At 31.8% G+C, this 18,149-nt stretch overlaps 1 protein-coding gene across 2 annotated transcripts in view; it reads right to left on the bottom strand.

Moving 5' to 3' along the window:
• The window catches only part of LOC117174565 (transcription factor collier), a 117,845-nt gene that overhangs the window by 51,776 nt on the left and 47,920 nt on the right, over positions 1–18,149 (bottom strand). For both annotated transcript variants that reach the window (XM_033363786.1, XM_033363785.1), the window contains exons 5-6: positions 12,658–12,731; positions 12,240–12,308 (exon numbers count right to left, since the gene is read on the bottom strand). In XM_033363786.1, the coding sequence (XP_033219677.1) occupies positions 12,240–12,308; positions 12,658–12,731 (143 nt within the window). The remainder of the gene's footprint in view (positions 1–12,239; positions 12,309–12,657; positions 12,732–18,149) is intronic.

Here is an 18,149-nt window from a genome sequence, read left to right on the forward strand (position 1 = left end):
TAAAATACCCTGTATTGTGGTGATAAAACTACCCTAAAGAGGCATAATACTAACTCTAAAGTTTTAAAAGTCCTACTTCCTCATATCCAAGATTAAATTAATTTCGTTTCTCTAAAAACCGTAAACTATTTCTATAAAAAGAGGTAATAAAAATGTTAGAAAAAAGTGGTAAAAGCACACCTGGAAATGGACAAAGACACAGCTGAATGAAAACAAAAGGTTATTGTTAAAGCTCTTTATATTTTTCCAATCACTTGTCGAATGCAATTCAAATACAATAATCAGGCCAATATTTTGTATGCGTGGAAGTTGTTTTAAAACTCCCTTATAGATTAAAAATTCTCCTTACAAATACAATTATTTTTTCTGAACAGCCCAATATTCCTCTTGTACGTAAAATAAATGCAAAATTAAACTATGATTTGAAATAAATTTTTGTATGAGAATGATATACTCCTCTCCATCGCTAATAGTTTAAATCAATCCTTGAGAAGGACGTCTCTCTTAAGGGTTGTTTTTAACCCCTATATAATGCAAGATATTCTTAAATATTTTCAAAGACCTTTTCATAATTAATTTGTACGAGTACAACAAAACTTCCACACTTAAAAAGTCCAGGACTTTCTTGGTCTCTGTTTTTACTCATTAAACAAGCTATGTATCGTATCATCTATATTCTGAAAAAATTTTAAGTAGTAATAAAATTAAAATAAACTAAACATACAAATTTTTTAATTTGAATACAAAAATTCTATAAGTAAATCACAAAAGCTATATTTTTTCCCTAAGGGTGTTTTGTAAATTAATTTAATTTACATTAAGAAAAAATAAGAGTTTGGAAAGATTAAGGGTTGATTGTGTCTTTTAAAGGTTTTTTTTGTCACCTTTAGAATGTAAGGTATTTTTAGATATTTTTAAAGACGACTTGAAACATAATTTATATGATTTCTTTTTAAAAATTCGAATAAACCTTGAATGAGGTTGATTCTTAGCGATAAGGGTGATTTAGCACAAATATTCTCTATAAAAATTAAGTGATTATTCTACTTACAATTTCTGAAATTTCTACATTAAAAATTGTAAAGAGGTCGAGAATTCATTTTGTTCCTAAAAAGTGTTATTGCTCTTAGGGGGATGTTTCCTTAAACCAAAGAACTTTTTTTCAATTTGAGCCACCTTAGTAAGTAATTGAAGGAACCAAAACTTAGAATGAAAAAAGAAAGCACTGAGAGAAAAAAGCAGCAAAATGAAGCTCGTTCAAGTATAGGGAGGAAAAGGAGTAGAGGGATGAGACGAACAAGACAATGCTACTTCTAGCTGGGGGTAGATCGATGGCGATTTTTCACTCACTTAGCTCGGCGCGCATCAATATGCATTAAGCTGATCGGTCCTCCCTATTGGATTCTTCGCTTTGCAAAAGAAAGAGTAAGGAAACGAGAAGCTAAAAAAGAAAGAGAGGAAAGATTCTAAAGGAGTGAGAGAATCGCAGTCTTGCGTAGAAGGGGTTGTTAAGATATTCTTTGAAAATAAGGATACCATATCAGGGGTAATTCTCGGCAGGTGGAATAACCGTAAGGGAATCGAGCCCAAGTACTACTAAGATTCTGCTGACTCCATAGGACTCTAGGGTGTCCTTGAGAATCTGCTTGGTTCTCTTTGATACTTTGGTATCTGGCCAGACTCGTGTTTTTTCACACTAACGTCTCCCTTTTGCGATGCTGCACTTGGATCACCGCTAAAGCTCTACATTATATTCTCAAGATTATTCTGAATAATATTCTCTTTAAAATTACTTTAAGGCTATTAGCATTTGGCAGAAGGAATCCTTGGTGAAAATACAGGCTTGGTGCCAAAAAATAGTCCCTGGAATTGATTCTCTGGTGCTTAATGGTTTCTTTGGTCAGGATCAGACCGTGTTAGCATAAGTTTTCCATTAGCAGGCAAAATAGATCGAGATATCGGTAATATCCAATATACATTCTGTACGTAGTTCGCGAGTTCCCACCCCATTAGCAGCCCCCTTCTTCTTTTTTCTCTCCCTTAACACACTCGTCTTGAGAAAGAAAACAGATCGTATGGATTTTTTGGTGATTTCGCTAATTGGATGAATTTACGAGGGGACATTTCTGGCCCCGTAAGCCTGCGATTCTTACTGCGTCCGTAATGAACCCACCGGAACTGTTCAGAATTTCTAAATTTCAAGACGAAGAAGACGGAAAGGACGAAGATGACACACCGATGACGACGATAATGAGAGCAAGAAGCGGTTATCGAGTCGACCAAACCATTTACGATCGACTCTCAAGTTCGAATACTAAAGTAAGTGCAAGGGTAATTATCAGACAAGAACTTATGGTCGACCTTCCAGTTTAATTTAAATGTGCCCTGATTTATAGCCACTTGATTACAATTATTTGTAGGTCTTATGATGCTTCTTTTTTTAAATCATTTTTCTACTTTCATATAATTCTTTTTCCGATTTACAATTCAATTGCGAAAGACAGCATTTGCTTCAGGATCAATAATCGACCTCTCTCCTTTGATACCCTCGTTTACTCTAGGTTCTTTCGATGGCCCAATTTCGAGATTGGTGAAACCGAAAATAATTAGCCACGCAAATATGGTCTTATTTATCCATTAATTTTGCGCTCCAGTGACCAGTCGTTTCTCGCTAGGAGAATACACACATTTGCGCATAAAAATTGAGCAGTGTGTGAGTGAACGCATACAGATGTGTTTATGAGTGCACCGTCCGTCCATTTATTTTGGGGTACATGCAGGACGAAGGGTGTGACACCCCAACGACGGGGTCCCATATGCTCAATGCAGCAAGGCCTGTACCGCGGCTGAGTATGTTTTGATTTCCCTAATAGACGCGTTGGAAAATAGGGCTTAGAAAACCAGTCAATATATATGTGACAAGCCCGACCATTGGTTATTTTTAGAAATCCAGTTTACGCAATGGGCAAAGTGCAGCAAAGATAAATAAACTGAGAAAGCCAATGATGAAGGACTGTACGATGTTAGGATTTTTAGGGTGTTAGTTATCTCAAGTTCAAAAATGAGGATTGTTAAAAATGATTGAGAAAATCGAGGAAAATAATCCCATTGTTGATAAAAAGAGATATTTTGGGTTCTAATCGTGTACAAAACTACCAATTTTGCACACAGTTGAAACCCGAAATATCTCTTTTTATCAATAATAACCCATCGTGAAAGCATTAAATCTATTATAATCCCATTGTTATTCGTAACTAGTTTTGGAACAGAATTTAAGGCGATCTTTGAAACGAAATATTTCAGGATAAAAGTGTTTAACTAACAATAGTAATCGTAATGTTGTAATGCTCATTTTATTCCTTAAAAGATTATCTACCAATATCCTTAGAACGCTTTTACTGAACAAATTTTGTTTAATTTAAATATTATTCGTAAAATTAACAAATATATAATTCAGGAATAAAATTTTTGGGATTAAATAGATACAAGAGTGATTTGCAAAGGAGTGATTTCTAAGGAATAAAATAAGCCCTATACAATTAAGATTAAATCAGAATTGCAACTTCTACAAAAGAAAAAGTAAATACGCAAAACTCTAAATAACTTATATTAAATAACCGATTTTCACCTGAAATTTCCTTCAATTTCGTCATCTGTTCTTTTTCAATACTAGTTACAGTTAACAAGGTTAATAGGCTTCTCAATTTTATAAATTATTATTAAGAATTTTCATTTTTGAACATGAGATAACTTTAGTACATCCTTAATACAGGGACGTTAGCGATTCAGTAGTTCATTTTTAGTTAAATAAAGGGAATTGTTTCATAAAAAGAGATTAAAAGGGGATTTCATTTATTATCAAAAACTTTTTATATGATATGGGTATCTCGTGAATATTAAACCAAAGTGCTCCACAACGGTAGAGCTTTTTCTTTAGCAAGTTTTCAAGTCATTTTTGTGGTTTAAAATGTTTTTTAGCTTGCAATTCTTTACACTTAAATGCGAACTGAATCAATAGAAACCAACAAGAAAATCCAACTACATATTTTTTGTTGAAAGTTCATTCATTTTGGTTGAACAGTTTACTATTATATTTTTATAGTGATGAATTTACCTTTTTTGTTAAGATTTGTATTTTTTGGTTGCAAATTCAATTATTTCTTTGAAAGTTTCATTAATTGATAATTTATAATAGTTAATAATTTATCAATTTGGTTGAAGTCATATTTTTTGGTTGAAAATTAACTTTTTTGTAGAAAATTTATATTTTCGGGTTGCAAATTTAACTGCTTTGTAGAAAATTTGCCTTTTTTGCTTGAAAATGAACTATTTTTTTTTAATTGATCCTTCTTTTTTGAAACTCAACTTTCTAGTCAAAAATCGCCTTTTAGGCTTGAAGATTGATTTTTTTGGGCGAAGATTGATTATTTTCCTTAAAAATTGATGCCCTTAGTTGAAAAGTCTACTCTTATATTTTTGGATGACGATTCATCTTTGTTTGTCAGCAATTATATTATTTGGTTAAAAATTTCATTATTTGGTTGAAAGTTTAATTATTTGGTCAAAAATTCAACAAGTTTATGAAGCAGCCATTCTTTTTGTTTCAAAATGAACTTTTTTTATGGAAATAAAAATTTTTAAGTTGGAAATTCCACTGTTTTGTACAATATTAGTCTTCTAGGCTAAAAAAATCCATAGTTTGGTTAACATTTTTTTCTTTGTTGACAGTTTTGTTAAAAATTAATCCTTTTTGCTTAAAATTCAACTGTTTGTAGAAAGTTCAACTTGTTGCACAATTAATATTTTAGAGTTGGAAATGCATAGTTTATAATTTATCTACTTTGGTGATAAATGAAGTAAAAATTCTCGACTTTAGATGTTTTAGGGGATTTTTCAAAAGAGTGAAAAAGTGGGAATTCAATGTGATCCATGTTAATATAATAAAAGAAAATTTAAAAAATGTAATACTTCTCAATCAAATGCTTTTTAATTACTTGAACAAACGTGAAGCACTTTGCGTGTGCGCTTCGCTATAAATTGCTCATATGTGTGATATTGTGATGAGTTTCCATGTCGTTTTATATCAAGTGATATAAATTATGTCGAGAGCTATCATTATATTTCTTATCAACAGAAATCATTTCAATAATTCTCGCCAAGAAGACTACTACTTAATCTACCTACCATGAATAATATTGACATGTTTCTGATTAACAAGCATAGCATGTGGTGTTGATAAAGGGTACATCTCGCACGATATTCATTACCAAGCTCGTTAGTTATCCGTACTTCAGCAGATGAGTGACTCTTCAGAAAGAACACCAATAAGCTTTTCAATACTATTACCTAATTAATAGATATTTCTTTTAATTTGCTTCAATATTTAAGAGCCAAGAAGTTGCGAAATTTATGTTCCAGGTATTTCATCATTTCTATTATCTATTTTTCTGTATTATTCTCTATAGGATATAAGAATTTACATCAGAATAGTTTTTAGAAATTTTATATGCTTTTTCTAGAAATCTACAATCATAATACAGCTAAAATCTTTGTTCGGTGACATGTTTCCAAATACAAATTCGAAAACTAATATGAGAAAAATGATTTTATGAATGATAGATTTCGTACGAATCATTTGTGTCAATTTCAGGAATCTTGAAGATCTGTACGCAGGTTCGGTTGCACTCATATTTTTGGATAGAAAATATATAGAAAAATACTCTAAAAAATCTAAAAACAAATATTGATTATACTAATTTTAAGCGTATACGCTTTGAAATAAGGTATTTATATTTTTCTAAAATTCTTGGAAGTTGCAAATAATCATTGATATTTAAAGACTAGTTTACAATGCTTAGGAATTTGAAATTCCTTTTTTTTATTTGCTGAAACTTCACGTGAAAATTCCTATCTTTACATGAAAAAATGATTTATTACTTTGCTTAGATTCTTAAAAGAGACTTCGAGCTCGCTACATGTTGTTCTATGGCAAAAACGCTATGTTTTTTGTTAAAATTTTTTTTATTTCTACCATATTGATTATTTAATCCTGTCAAATAGATGAAATCCTTTATTCCGCATCATTCCGAAATCTTTATCCGACCCAATCCGAAGCAGGTTTTCAATAGTTCTGCATCCATATGTACATCAACACCAAGTTCCATCCAAACCCAAATTTCAGCATCCTTAATCCGTGCGGATATGAATGACTCCGCAATAGTTCTATTTCGGATTGATTCCTAATTCATTTGAATTGAAAAGGGTTGAAATCTGGGTTCGGACTACAGTTTATTTGGTATACGGAATCGGATTGATTTAAATTGGATCAGACAGAGATTTAGGAATGGTTCGGAATTGATTTCTATCCGGAACTTTCGTCAAGGTGAAGTTTAAAAAAAAACAAGAATATCACAACTTTGTTGAAACAACCCGTATAATGACTTCTGGTTCATTATATATCACTTTTATTCTTTTAGACATCCTTTAATTATTATCCAGAGTTTTCAGAAAATTAAAGCACATATTCTTGCATCATCCTAATTCAGGAGAGATAGGACGAGCACAACGAGGCAGTGGTTGGTCAGAGATTTGCATGCATCAACGTGACAAGCGCGACTGATTGTCAATCCGTACGTCATTGTGACGTCAGTCAAACCACTCTACCACCCGGATGTCTGCTACCAGTCGCAATCAATTAAGGTAACGATTGATTGTTACGCGTTTGGACTGGAACACAGGAACTATCGCGCCCTCGAATACCAACAGTAGATTTATAAAAACTGGTCTCATTGATTCGTTGGTGTAAACTATGGATTGACTTTTCATTATAGTCTCTATTTAAAATGAATTTAAAATGAATTCTTTAAAAGTTAATGGGGAGCGTGGAAAGCACGTTATCCAAAGACTTCGAGAGAGTACTGAGAGGGCGAGAGTACCGAGGGTACGAAACCCTATGATCGATGTCGAAATTAAGGGGTTGCACGACGACTGAAACAAAGTTAACCAATCACGATGCCAGAACGGCAGTTTTGTCTTTATTGGACGTCGCTTTGTAGGCTTCATACGCCATATCAACCCGACGGATTTTTTTAGCGATGCTTGTTTTTGAATCCCAACCAAGTGCCCACATATGAGCGAATAAGGGTAAGAGAGAATAGGAAGATTCTCGTAATTATGTAACACCATCAGTCTCATGGGATTTGTCAGACTAGAGGACCAGTGCCGACACTGTGGACCACGACAATGCCGTTTTAATTATGCATGTTAATTGCTTTCCGAGCGGCCAGCGTATAATACGTGCTTCTCTAGGTCTATTCTCACCTCCTCTACGGCATGCCCGTAAAGGAGGTCGAAAACCCGAGTGTAGGCACTCCTACAATTTTGCAGAAGGTTACGAAAGTATGCAGTCATTCATTAACATAGATATGAAAATATGTTATTATTCTTACAAATAGGCTGGCTCCGTTAAGACACCGCAGCGGTGCAATTTAACCTCTTGCACTATATCCCTTTATTTCAAAAACCCGGGCAAAAACCAAAATCACCTGTCCACGATAGACTTGACTGTTGAAGTGCGTCCCTTATCATGAGTATCTTCATTGCCGGCAGACTCCACTTCTCCGCGGCTGTATCCTGCTTTATTAGAAATATTCGCATATGCCTGGATGTTTTGCCAGAGGAGAGGAAAACTGCAGAAAACCATCTTCCCGAGTACAGCTGCTAATACCATCGGTTCAAATTTTTGATATAGTAGTCGGTTTATACTGACTTGAAAAAATGGCCGCGAGGTATAATATTGATAAGGTGCAACAAAGGAGTGGGAATTTGGTAGAGGGTGTTTCTCTTTGTTTACTGCGAGGTGCTCGATTCAGAGTGCGGCTTACCAAGGTTGTACTTTCAGTTTACAGTCGAACGAGCATGTCACAATTCACGATCTTCGCTTCAATCAAAGTGGTATTGATAGCCCTCGCCTACTCTCCTACTATTGTGGTCCAAAAATCTATTAGCTTGATTCTTTGGCAGTGAGATTGACAATGATGAAAAGAACTACGATAGTGATAAAGAGGTATAAATGGGCGATTGAAAAAAAACAACAATAGAAAACGTAGTTGTTGCAAAGGGACTTTCCTGTAAAAGATATTAAAAGGAAAGAAGGTCGAAAATTAAATCGACATGAAATTAAACTATGGGGGCGTTTCACGTGACACGCGACCGGCTAACCACACACTGCATTTATCCAAAGTGGCTTCGAGGTTACGTGCGTGTTGAATGCGTCAAATATTTTCGAGATTAATTTTTCTATATCACATGTCGGATCAGACCAGCCCACTTATTCAGTTGACTGATTTTAATATAATTTGCTATTTGCGCAAAATTGAATTTCATGGAAATATGTATCTACATATCTTTTTTTTTAATGGAAATCGGAAGAGGTCAAAAATTTAAAATAGTAAAGAATGAAAATTCGGAGTGCTAATGTCTGTTAAGTTTCTAACACTTTCAAGGTTTCACACCTAAAATTTTAGTTCTTGTATTTTTCATTTTAACCCCTTTTTACGGAGAGTACTGTGTTTTTTTTAAGAAAGAATTTTTTTTGCGACAACTATTTTTCAAGTTAAGACCTTCTTATGGACAATCGTTCATAATATACCCTGTATAGTCGCTTCAGTTCTTAGTTTGAGAGAGAAATTTAAAAATGTCTTTTCTTCAAAAGAAAAATGTAAAACACTCTCCATAAAATATATCTGGTGAAAAATTTAACAAAAAATAATGTTTACTACAAAAAAATTAATATTTTTTCTTAATTCATTCTGTAGCTAGCAGAAACTTATATTGTCAAAGCTAAATTATTGATTAACAAACATGAGAAAAGGAAACTATAGTATAAGCTAAATTAATTTGAAACATTTCAATTTTGAAAAAGTAATCTTGGTATTATAAATCTGCCAATTTTTACATTTGAAAGCTTTGAAATAATCACTTAGGGGATAAAGAAACCTCATGATGTTTCAAGAATTTCCCTGCCTTTTCCGTAATTTTACCAGTATAAAGTGGGAAACAACCCGAAAACAGGGAATTTTTTTCTCAATCTTTGGGAATTTTCCTGTAAACATTTTCGACAAATATTTATTCAACATGTGTCGAAAATTATCTTTTTTACAGAGAATATTTCTATTGCTTACGGACGTTTTTCAATTAATTTAGAAAATAAGGAAATCTTAGAACATTCAGAGAATGTTTTCATTTTTTTAGTAATTCTACCAGTATAAATGCAAACTGTCATCCGATATTATTATCAGTATAAGTACATACTATACTCGTTGAAATATCTTCGGAATTTTAGTGTACCCAGTGAAAATGAATAAATACAACTTTTAAAATAATATTATAATGCTTATATTTTGGTAGGTCAATGGAAATTGTTTGGTGAGAAAAAAAACTAAAACACTCACCAAAATCGTTACGAAATTTTCCAGAAGATATTGCCGAGCAAATTCCCCAAATATCTTGCTAATTTGCCAAACTTGGTAGGGAGTTTTTCCGATATTGAAGAAAATTAGAAAGTGAATAGAAAAGTGTGTTAAAGAAGCTCAAGAAAGATTTCTTCTCGAAAGGAATAATTCAAGACTGGTTGAGCTCCACTGAGCGCAAGATGTCCTTCTGAAGACTATCTCGGCCCAGGTCCCGCGGGAAACCTCTTCCTTCCGAGCGTTCCTATCTCAAGACACTATAGCCTATTCAGATACCAGGCTCACTCTACTCCACCACGTTAGCCAGGATACGAGAGCCTGGAGAATCCTGCAATGTTTCCTAGTACGGGCCACCCCGTATAGCGAGCAAGGGATGAATACGGCTGAGTACGGATACTCCTTCCTCCCTGTATCAAGGTGGAAAGCACCCTCTCCCATCTACCTCGTAGACAACGTATTTTGCAAGCCTAAATATCCTTGGTTTCCACTCACGAGGTTATCCTATCTCAAGCAACACGTGTAAAACTCTATATCGCTATCAATCGCCATTATAACCATATTTCCTCACCTTCGCCAACAGAGTTCCAAATGGTTTTACATTTTTGATCATGATATCGAATCTGTAATATCATATAACAGAATCGATTCCCACATAATATTCGGCACACTCAATAAGTGTTTCCTCAGTCGTTAAATATAAATGTGTACAACACGTACATGATTTCAGGCCGTTCATAAACTATGTCACTAATTTTTAACTATTGTTGCCCCCCCCCCCAATTTTCTGAAAAGTAACGTAGCCAAAAATTCCCTCAAGACAGACGAAAAAGAGTGATTTTTGTACCAAAAACAGGAGAATAATAATAGAATAAATTTCGAATGAATACAAATAGCTTTAAATTCCTCAAATCTGAAGTCGAAGTATATTGAATGTTCAACGAAATAGTTCAATTTTATACCAAAAATGTTTTTGTCCGCCAAAAAGAGATCAATTTTCAACCCTAAAAGACGATTCTTTAACAACAAATTAATTTTGAAACAGTCATATTAAGAACTGAATAGTTGAATTTTTAAACAAACAATTTAATTTTTAAGAAAAAAAGTACGAATTTTTGCAAAGATAGTTGAAAACATTAATTTTCTAATAAAAGACGCATTTTTAACTAATTGATTTTTCAACTTATGATGGATACATTTCCAATAAAAAAGTGGAAGTTAGGTTTTCACACGACAAATTGAATTTTTAAAAAAGGAGTATAATTTTAAACTCAATATTTAAATTTTCAACGAAAACAGTGAAATTTGTAACTAAATATTAAAATTTTCAATTAAAATAGAGAAATTTGTAACCAAATAGTTGAATTTTCAACCAAAAATTTATATTTTTAACAAAAAAGGTTTTTGTACCAAACTTCGACTTTTCAAGCCAAAACGGCGATTTTCGTATGAAATACTCTAAACACGTTTTAACTTTAATCGCAGTACCAGTAACTAGTTAAATCCTTAACCAAACATACGAATTTTAAATTAATAAAGATTGATTTTTAACCAACGGTTGATTTTTAAATTAAAATATTAATTTTGTAATCAAAAAATGGATTTTAAAAAAAAAACATGAATTTCCTAACAAATAGTTTAGTTTTAAACTTATAAAGCATTAATTTCTAACAAAAATGGAATAGTTAAATTTTATGATAAAAAATCAGTTCTTAACCAAAAAACTAATTATCCACAAAAAAGTTGAATTTTTAACCAAAGAGGTGAATCTTAAAAAAATGAACGTTTGACAAAGTAGCTGAATTTTCAACCAAGTAGTTGCATTTTTAACAACAAGAAATTAATTTTTAACCTAATAGTTTAGTTTTTAACCTAATAGTTAAGTTTTTAACCAAAAAGACTAATTTTTCAACATGAAAACTAGTATTCTAACATAAAAGATGTATTTTCAACAAAATTATTTAATCTTGAAACAGTAAAGACGATTTATCTACAAGAAGGTTGAATTTTAAATCCGAAAATATGATTTTTCAAGAAAAAAGTTAATTTTCATAAAAATAGTAAAATTTTTAACCAAAAAGTTGAATTTTCTTCGAAAAATATTAATTTTCAACCAAAAATATAATTTAAAAAAAACTGTTGAATTTTCAAGCCGAGAAGAAGAATTTTCTGCAAAAGAGTTCAATTTTAAACCCAAAAATGTCAATTTTCGTCTAAAACCATGAATATTCAACAACAAAAACTTTTTTTTCAAATTAGTTTAACTTTAAACCAAGTACCAGTACAAGATGAATTTTCAACGAAGCATATAATATCTGACAGTTCAACTGAAGAAGATTTTTATTTACAACAACAACAAAAATAACAAAAAAAAGTTGTATTGAACGAAGAAAAACGAATTTTCAACAAAATAGTTGAATTCTTAAAAAACGACTTATTCAAAACCAAATAGTTGCATTTTTAACTAGAAAATATAAATTTTAAACAAAATGGTTTGATATTCAACTCAAAATATCAAGGTGTTCGCCTACCACTCGTACTGTAAGTATGCTCGCGTTCGAAAAAATTTAGGTTTTCCCCTTGGGGCATAATATACTAATATCTGCTTTCCGGCGAGAATAAAGTAGAAATTCAGTAAGGAATTGATGTGCATGAATAATTATAATAAATAAAATATGCATTCTATTTGTGTGTTGTTTTATACCAGATGGGCCACTTATATTTTCTCAAAAGCCACCTTATGCTATATGGGAGTATATCGAATAAACTCACCGATCGATGATAACTGGATCACTAGGAGTTTCATTCCTATTTCCGCAACTCTTCTTATCACAGCAACGACTAGAAAAGTAATTTCAGAGATTTTATGAATTTATTTAAATGAAAGGGTATTAATGTAAATGAGAAATAGATTAAACTTTTTTAGAGGTACCAAAAGTTTGTTTGCTTGAATATAAACATCCCTTGATTCTATTACATTCTTCATGGGGTAGTTAGTGAATCTACAGTCCCATGGGACTATGACTCAGCCAACTCTTGAGGTCTACTAATACACTACAGTATGACTTAATCCCGTATTATAATAAAATTTGAAATGTGATTCTGATTTCTGAAGAAATATCGAGGTATATCGTAAAAAGTTTAAATAAAAGTAATTAATAGCTTGTAAATTGCTTCTTAATCAACTAACCTGCACATGACTTCGTGCGTCAGCAAAACACGACACATTTCTGGATTTTTGTCCTGACCCTCGTACATAATAGCCTGCAAAAAGAGAAAATAGGTTGTTAATTTATGCGTGGAAATTACCAAAAAATTGTAACACAAAAAGATTAAATTCTGTATAAAGTAGAATTTTAAGTCTTCCTTTATTTTCTCCCTTTTTATTTCTTCTCTGAATAAACCATTCTCTGTACCTTTCAGTGTAGATCGCATTATTAAATTGTTATACGATTTTATATTATACGGTTTCTGCTGATTCTGTATGACTTGTTGCGTAAAATAAAATATATATAAAAATAAGTTTTTTTATAATTATATGTAATAACATGCGTGTGACAGTTTAAATTCAACAATTCTAAGTTGACAAACTTCAAACTCATAAAAATCAAAATCAAAGCATTTACAGTGAAACATATTAAATTACAAACAAATATAATGAAATTAAATATTTCTTTCTCTAATTACGATCACATAAGATTCGTCACCCGGCTGAAAATTTGGGCGCAAAATAATAAACGGTAGGGGGGGGGGGGGTCTAAGGTTTTGAAACTTTGTTTGAGATTCATTTTTTTTTCATATAAATGTTAAACATATCAAGAATAACGTGACAAAATTTGAGATCCCGGGGCAAAATCCTAATACACGGCAAGTTTTCCCTGCATGCTCTGTCAGGAAAAATATAGTTCTGCGCGAGGTTGGAGAGAGCTTTTCAATCCTCTTTTTTCCTCGAAAACGCTCGAAAATCGCGAATTTGAAAATAAGTAGGCTTCCGCGAGCATTAAAGACACTTTAGCGAGCACTTGTGAAACATTGATTATTTGTTTGAAATCTTGCTACGTGCTCGCTCAGTACTCTAAAATCATCGGACAAACTCGGTTTGACAGAACACGGAGGGAGTTTTAGGATATCGCGAAAGCCTCTTTAATGCTCGCGGAAGCCTACTTATTTCCGAATTCGCAATTTTCGAGCGTTTTCGAAATATTGTTCGAGCGTTTTAGAACTCTATTTTTTGTGACAGAGCATGCATGGAGGAATGCCGAGTATTAGGATTTTTCCCCGGGATCAATCAGCAAAAGGATGATGCAGACATTGCAAATGAAAGCTGTTCACTCTGCGGGCCTGGCATCGATGATTTTGTGTTAGCAAAGAAAAAACACTCACTCGTTTATTAATTTTTACTTTTGAATTTACGAGTGTAAAAACGCTAATTTCTCAATATTTGCATTTTTAAAGTCGGTGACGGCTGCAACTCAAGATCTATTGCACCAATTCTTTTCAAATTTTGTACACTCTTTCTACACATAAATTATGAGGTAACGCTGTCGAGTTTAAAAAAATCATTATTATTAATTTTACAAGAACAAATTTGCCGATTTTTTTTAGAAAAAATGGTTTTTTTGACTTTTAAGTGTTACAAAAAATTATAAAATCAATAAAAAAAGAAACTCGACGGTAATACTTTGGAAAACTTAGAAACTAATAAAAAATTATTTTTTTTAATTCTAGATGATCCACTGATGAATTACAGCCGTTACAGCAGAACTTGTTTATTTTATTTTATTTTTTTAAATCTCAGCTCGCATAAAGTAGAACTACTTTAAGTTTCATGAAGGTTTATTCATTTTCGCAGACACAAGATTCCTATTTCGAAAAATTAGATCTGTCAATTTTTCTCGCAAACAATAGAAAACACACAAAAGACGTATTCTCGATAGAAATTTATGAAATAAGCAAATTTATTAAAAAGAATTTTTCCGAATTTGTCATTGCTTGTAAGAAAAATGGAAAAACTTTAATTTTTCGACAAAAAATATCTTAGCAGAAAAATATTTTAGCCCACAGTAAACTTACGGTGACAGGGTCAAAATGAACATTTTTTATTTAGATGCCTTCTGAATTAAAAAGTTCAGTGACATATTAGATCGTTTGGATTGTCTTCTATATTTAAAATCAATTCAAACTTTTCAAATTTATTTTTAAATGATTCAACCTACATTTGTATTATATCTTTCTGAACGTTTTCAATCTGAGATTTTACCATTTGAAAATTAAAATTTTTAACTGTTCGTATTATAAAAATTTTAGTTAAAAATATTACAAATTTGGCCATTTTTAATTTATCTTTAAAAGAAAATTATTATTAAAAATTTTCAATCTTTCAAACTGAATATTTCAACTACAAAAATTTCAGAATCATATGATTCAAAATTTTATTTGCTTAAAATTTATTAATAATAATTTATTAACAATACTAATGCATGTAAAGTTACCATTTTAATTTAATAAGTTTTTATAAATTAATTGTTTTGTATATATTTTTGTGCGTTTCCTGAAAAAATGATATACCTAGTCCATATATATTAAAAGATTGTTTTAGTTAGAGAAAACAATTGTCAAACATAATTCTTATAACACTTACTCTCATAATTTTGAGAAAAAATGATCCTATTCCCTATATTTTAAGAACATTTTGCGCTGTGCATAATGAGCACAACTGAGATTGCTAAATTGGACGTTATTTGACATACTTTAAGAATCATTTAAGTTTAAATAGATCAATTTTATGAAGCACTGAAGCCTTTAAAGTGTAAATTTAGACACTATCTAGAGCAGACAATGCATAGAGCAGTTTGGCTTCCGCCTGGTTGCCACCGAAGGGAGACGCGTCCCGCAGGACTACGTACGTAAGCCGTGGGCGGCGAAAGCAAATCCGTTAAGCTTCCTTCACGACCTTCTGATTGATTTTTATTTAATGACAACACGTTGTTGCCCTGTGTTCATGTATTTATGGATGGGGATTCTAGCCGCGGATTACCCATGGAATAATAAAGCTCGAGAGGATCCTCAGTGCGGCTTTGATCTTGCTGAAGCCCTTTCGACACTGGGAAAACTTTGCAGATGTATGTATTTCAAGGTTTGCAACAAATATAAAATAAATAGCTTGATAGTTTTTAATTGAGAAAGTGCAAAAAAATTAAATTTAAGCTTGTTGTGTATTTAATTATGGGTTCATATTTCATTAATAAGCGTAATGATTAACAAATCCATTAAGTAAAGTGGATTGTATTGTTATTTAAAGTGCTGATAACCATTCTCTTTAAGCTAGATGGCCGGTAAGAAATGGAGACTCATTTGCGTGAGAAATTGAAGGGTAGATGAAGAAGTAATTAAGGTAGAAAAGAAGAATATTACAAAGCTTATAAGGAAGAAAAGTAAAGGTTGAGCCCTATAATCCTTATCGTTTCGTGCAGCCGAGTTCTATGGGTGGCCTAATAGTAAAAAGTCATGCGAACTTATTTGTACCAGGAATAATTAACATAAGTGTTCATCTTGTGCAAGTTAACCCGCGAAGAGATAAGAGTATCGTTCTACTTGGACTAGAGAGTAGGTCAATTAAGTTTTTACGGCTGTCTTTAATAATATTAATATTTGAGCCAACTTTCGTATAAACTTAACATATTATCCAAAACTTCTAAAATAATTTCATATCGCAGTTGAAAAAACATGGTGAATTGTGACTTTCAATCTACGATAAGCGAAATGGCCACATCCAACGTATTGTAATATGAATCAACACTATATTCAGCATTGTCTCTTTCTGTACTAATTTACTCATTAACAGTTCAAACATATAGATCGAGCACTTGGTACTTTCATCGCTTATGGGGGAATTAAAGGTTATTATTTCATGCGACGTTTTGCACCTGAATACGTATACCTCTGGTGTCGTATAATCACTGTTTAAACATGTAATGATGTATAAGCATATACCCTTACCAGAGTGATGCATCGTGCGACGACAAAACACGCGACATTATTTGCATGAAGTCCATTACACCAGCAACTATGTTTTATTTACTTTTTCTTTCTCTGCGCGGAACAACAATTTGAGGCAATTACTTTTGCACTCTTCTTATTGTTCCGTTTTACAAATGGCTTCTGTGGAAATCAATTAATTCCTTCTACAATAATGAACCTTCTAGTAAGGTGAACACTTTTGCAATGCTTTTCTTGAAATTCGAGATGTAGTATAATCTTTTATTAGATAAATGCAAATTGTGATGCAATTAGAATTACGTTCTGTGTTTCTTTTCCTGAAATTTTGATACACGTATCCCCGTTTGTTCATAAATTTATTTAGAGGGATCATCCAAAAATTTCGTACGACGATTTAAGGGAAAGGGGCTTCGGTAAAATCTTACTGTTTCTAATGCATAATCTAAAGAGTTCCACTTTCAAGCAAATAGTTGAGTTTTCAATCAAAAAGGGAAAATTCTCTACAAAGAATGTAATGATTGATATTTTGAACCTAAAAACATTACATTTTTACTAAAAGAGACGAATTTTTAAATCAAAAAGACAAATTTTCAAGAAGAGTTAAATTAACAACCAAAAAAAACTATCAGTGTATGAAGAAAAAAAATCTCATCCAAAATGTGAAATTTTTAATATAAAAAGATGAGGTTAGTACCAAACAATTTAATTTTCGACCAAGAAGATAATCTTTTTTACCCAGAAGATTAATTTTCTACCAAAAAAGACAAATTCTTAACAAAAAAAGTTGCGTTTTTTAAACAAGTAGATTAATTTTCTACCAAAAAATAAATATAAGTTTTCAACAAATTATATCAGTTTTCCACTAAATAGTTGAATTTTTAAACGATGAAATTTCCAGTTTTGGTTGAAAGTAGAACAGTGAAATATTCATTAGAAAAATTAATTTTTAATAGAGAAAAAGGATTATCTACAACAGTCGAATTTTTTACTAATTTAGTTTAATTCGTCTATTAAATTTCAATAAAAAAGTAAATTTTAACAAAAATATAAATTTCAACAAAACAGTTGATTTTTAAACAAAGTTGATAAATTTTTAGTCAGAAAAATGAATTTTTAGCAAAAAGGACGAATTTTTAACTCAAAAACATCACAGAAAAAACAGAAGTTAAATTTTGTCGTGTGTAAAATTTCCCGCTGATAAATTTGACATGCTGTTTGGCGAAAAATTTTCCTACGATGGAATAAAAGCTGTTGTCTGCTGCGGCATCCTTAGCAGCAATGGGAAAAGAACAATGTGTAAGTGAATTCGAGATATAAATCGAGACACCAGATTTAAAACAACACAGAAAAAAGAAAAGTTAAAATTTCGTGCAGGTCAGACCTGCAAAGGTTAAAAATTAAACTTCGGCGAAAGTTTCACTGAGGTTGGGAGAATAATTCTGATCTCGTCTACTGTGTCACGCTGAAGTGAGAACATTTTGGTAAAACATGTAGAATCAGCAACAGAAAACACGAAAAAATTGTTCCTACTGATATATCTCCTTCAAAATAAATTAAACTATTGTAGAGGAATTAGAACTTATTTAATACCATTTAGTAATGTATGTGTATGTATGTGTGTATGTGTGTATATGTGTATATATATGTGTATATATGTATATGTGTATATGTATGTATATATAT

This window comes from Belonocnema kinseyi, chromosome 6 (assembly GCF_010883055.1).
Source record: "Belonocnema kinseyi isolate 2016_QV_RU_SX_M_011 chromosome 6, B_treatae_v1, whole genome shotgun sequence".
Lineage (NCBI taxonomy): Eukaryota > Metazoa > Arthropoda > Insecta > Hymenoptera > Cynipidae > Belonocnema > Belonocnema kinseyi.